The sequence below is a fragment of the Dipteris shenzhenensis genome, chromosome 33 (assembly GCF_047967505.1).
Source record: "Dipteris shenzhenensis isolate YYH24624 ecotype China chromosome 33, Dip_SZ_1.0, whole genome shotgun sequence".
Taxonomy (NCBI): Eukaryota; Viridiplantae; Streptophyta; class Polypodiopsida; order Gleicheniales; family Dipteridaceae; genus Dipteris; species Dipteris shenzhenensis.
Genome location: NC_141628.1, coordinates 35203060 through 35206217, shown reverse-complemented (window position 1 = coordinate 35206217; position 3158 = coordinate 35203060). Strand labels below are relative to the sequence as shown.

The following is a 3158-nucleotide window of genomic DNA, read 5'->3' as shown; positions in this document are numbered from 1 at the left end:
GAAAGTGTATCTTATTTTCTTTGACGCTAGAGCATCCTCTTCCAAAATTTGAATATTGACCACCTTATGTATGCTAACATTGAAATTTCTCCCCTCCCCAACAAGTTGCAGCTCATGCCAAATAAAATGTACCCTTTTTCTATACAGATTTGTACTTCTTTTCTAAAATCATTCTAAATAATCCCTTATGTAAGTTAAATTCTGTAAATTTTTTAAAATAAAAATATCCTTGTGTTGAACTCATGTGATGGGGTGACATAAGATGACTGACCCCCTCGAGCATTACCTTTTATAAGTTAGTACAACATGTGTATGCCTAGTGACATGTATGCTTGGTGGCATGTGGACACTTTACTACAAGAATGATCTTTGGTTCAGTTCATCCCTTTTGTGCATATACTTTCCCTTTCATAGGTCCCTAGGTGAGAACTACATTTACATGGAGGAGTTGGGTTAGGTTGTGTCATAGTAGAAAAATTCGCATAGGCTTCCTGTAAATATCACTTCTTACTTGACTTGGGATGTTTTGTCCTATAAAATTTATCCATTCAAATCTAAGGACTTCTCCACCTTCTATTGGTGGAGAGCATTAGCAGAAGAGCTTTCAGCCAAGGAGAGAGGTGTTGTGGACCAAGATTTCAAACAACTATTGGTTGATCCACATGCATAGTGAGATCAATGATTATGGTGGGTCAGCATTTTGGACAATGCTAGCTATTGGTTGATCCACATGCATTGCCACAATCAAAATCCACATAGCTAGAGAACATAGTATTTTGTTGAATCTCAAAAGCAGCTTCTCTCTCCACAAACATTGTTAGTGAATCGACCACTCCAAAGTGATCTCCTTAACATTGGAGTTGCACTGTTGCAAGAATCTCTCTCTCTCTCTCTCTCTCTCTCTCTCTCTCCATCCATCCATCCATACATACATGCATGCATGTATGTATGTATGTATGTATATAGTGTATATGTATATAGTTTGTTTGACTATAATGATGAGTCTTCAATAAATTTATACATTTAGATAAAATTTAAGGTCTCCACGAATATAAAGCAAAAGACAAAGCGCTCTTTGAATTTATATAGAACTAAACAAAGCATATGACATGCATTCCTTCTTAGTACCACATGTTTATACCATTTTGAGTTCTCTTCCTTTGATATAAAAGATGCTCAAGCCAATTGAGAAAATAATCAATTTCTTCTAATCCTCTCTTTTGCTTTTTCTCTCTCCTTTTCATATTATCTTCATGCGGGAATTTCATTTTTAACACATAATTATCTTAGAGGCATCGAACAATTTACAAAAAACTTGAATTGCAAAACCTCCCAAAGAAGAGTGTGCTCACAGATGGTACTCAAAATGAGTGCAAAATAGATATTTACATCCTCTTTAGGTAATTGTAAGAGATTCTCTAGTAGGAAGCCCTAACTATGGAGTTGGATTGATATGCCAAAGTTTGGTAGTGGAATGCACTCAATCTGAGGAAGGATTGAGGAAACGCTCTAGAAATGATAATAAATAATGGACGACCAGTAAGGGGTAGATCGAGGGAGCAGGGTGGTAAATGAAATTTTCTGAATAAGGCCAGTGTAAGGCAAGAGCGAGACCTTATAGTGTCTTGTGTTTTGGTAAATAAAACTCTGTATAACCATTGTAAGGCAAGAGCGAGAGCTTATAGTCGATCTGTACTAAGCTAAAAGAACGTGCTTTTGATTTGGATTGTGAAACGACAAAGACGAGGATTTGATACCGTCTACTTTGAGAGTTGAAAACTTGACTACGTCATATGCTGCACCATTGCTCCGTCCGTATAGGGGATTAGATCTCACTTTTCCAATGTGTCTTGCATAGTCAGCGCCATGCATCATGCCACTATAGCATATATGCTTGCTACTATCCCGAAAACAAGCGCATTTTTGGCTGCCAAACATCATCAGTCAGGGCGTATATCTCAAAATCAAGAGCTCCGCTGGCAACGACGGAAATCATTAAGACAATTTGATGTTGCCTACATTACCAGGCATGAAACTGGTCTCTTTTCGTTGTCGTTGTGCGATTTCTTGTAGGTTGGGGTCACCACTTTGAGCTGTGACGGGAAGTTAGATGCGCTGCTGACGTGAACCTCCCTCGAAAGCTCAGCATCGACAGGGTAGCGGATATCGAGATCTCGGTTTATGATCCGACTGGACCAAAGTGAGCACGAAAATCGGTGGGCGGACGCCGAAGCGGAGGACGGAAGAGGAGGCGTAGATGGTGGTGAGAAACGGCGGCTGTCTGAACAGCCTATGGTGGGTGGAGGATCTGGTTCAACGTTGCCATCGAAATTTTGCGGCCATTGTGCAACGCCAAAGGCTTCTTGATCCACTTTCTCATTAGGAGACGACGTCGTCAAGAGCCTACCACTGAATTCCGTGTTTGGATCCACCTCAAGCGCGCAAACAGATGAAGCACTGAGAATGCTACGAGAGGAAGAGCCTGAAAATCGCCCACTAAGAATTTTCTTCACTTTAGAAGAGAAAGAGCGGCGAGCTGGAGAGGAGGAGGGTTGAGCCAAGGAGCGGGGGGTGAGTACTCGATGGGGAGATTGCAAGATGGGTGGAGGGGAAAGGGGAGGCAAAAGAGTAGAGTCGTGGGGAGAGAGGGAAGGTTTGGGCAACCCAGGTGAGGTCTCCCAAAGGAAGGGGACGATGCCAGGATTGTGGTAGAAGGAAGAGCCACGAGAGGAGGGGCCATGCTCGGCATCCCTTTGGAGCAAGTGAAGGAAGAAGGGCTCATGGATCACTAGGGAGTTGGAGGTTTCCTGAGGAGTTTCAAGCATGATGGGTGCAAACATTAGGGAGTTGGTGTTATGAGGAGTTTCAAGCATGGTGGGTGCTAAGCCACTTCTAAATACTACCTAGAAGATCACAAACTCAAAGGAAAAATTGTAGATCTTGTACACTATTCAAGTGATACGAATTTGCACATTTCTAACTTAAAGGAATTGTAGATCTATACACTATTCAAGTGGTAGGAATTGCCCTAACTCAAAGGAATTGTAGGTCTGAATACTATTCACGTGGAAGGGGAACTTAAATGTTCCATGCAATCATATCTCCTCTTGACTACCTTTACACTTTTAATTAAGTTTGATGGTGACCTTTTGCTTGTT

General features: G+C 41.5%; 1 protein-coding gene across 1 annotated transcript; it reads right to left on the bottom strand.

Moving 5' to 3' along the window:
• Positions 1-1873: 1873 nt before the first annotated feature.
• Positions 1874-2930, bottom strand: LOC147880038 (uncharacterized). Its single transcript, XM_087372156.1, has 2 exons — positions 2025-2930; positions 1874-1927 (listed from the first exon to the last, which is right to left on the bottom strand). The coding sequence occupies exons 1-2, from the start codon at positions 2871-2873 to the stop codon at positions 1901-1903; spliced, it is 876 nt and encodes a 291-aa protein (XP_087228282.1). The 5' UTR covers positions 2874-2930; the 3' UTR covers positions 1874-1900.
• Between the last annotated feature and the right edge of the window lie 228 nt (positions 2931-3158).

Excerpts from the sequence above, each read along its gene's own strand:
- LOC147880038 (XM_087372156.1), bottom strand. The coding sequence starts at position 2,873 with ATGCTTGAAACTCCTCATAACACCAACTCCCTAATGTTTGCACCCATC. Across the intron at positions 1,928-2,024 it reads AGAGACCAGTTTCATGCCTG|CCAAAAATGCGCTTGTTTTC; the intron begins GTAATGTAGGCA and ends GATGTTTGGCAG.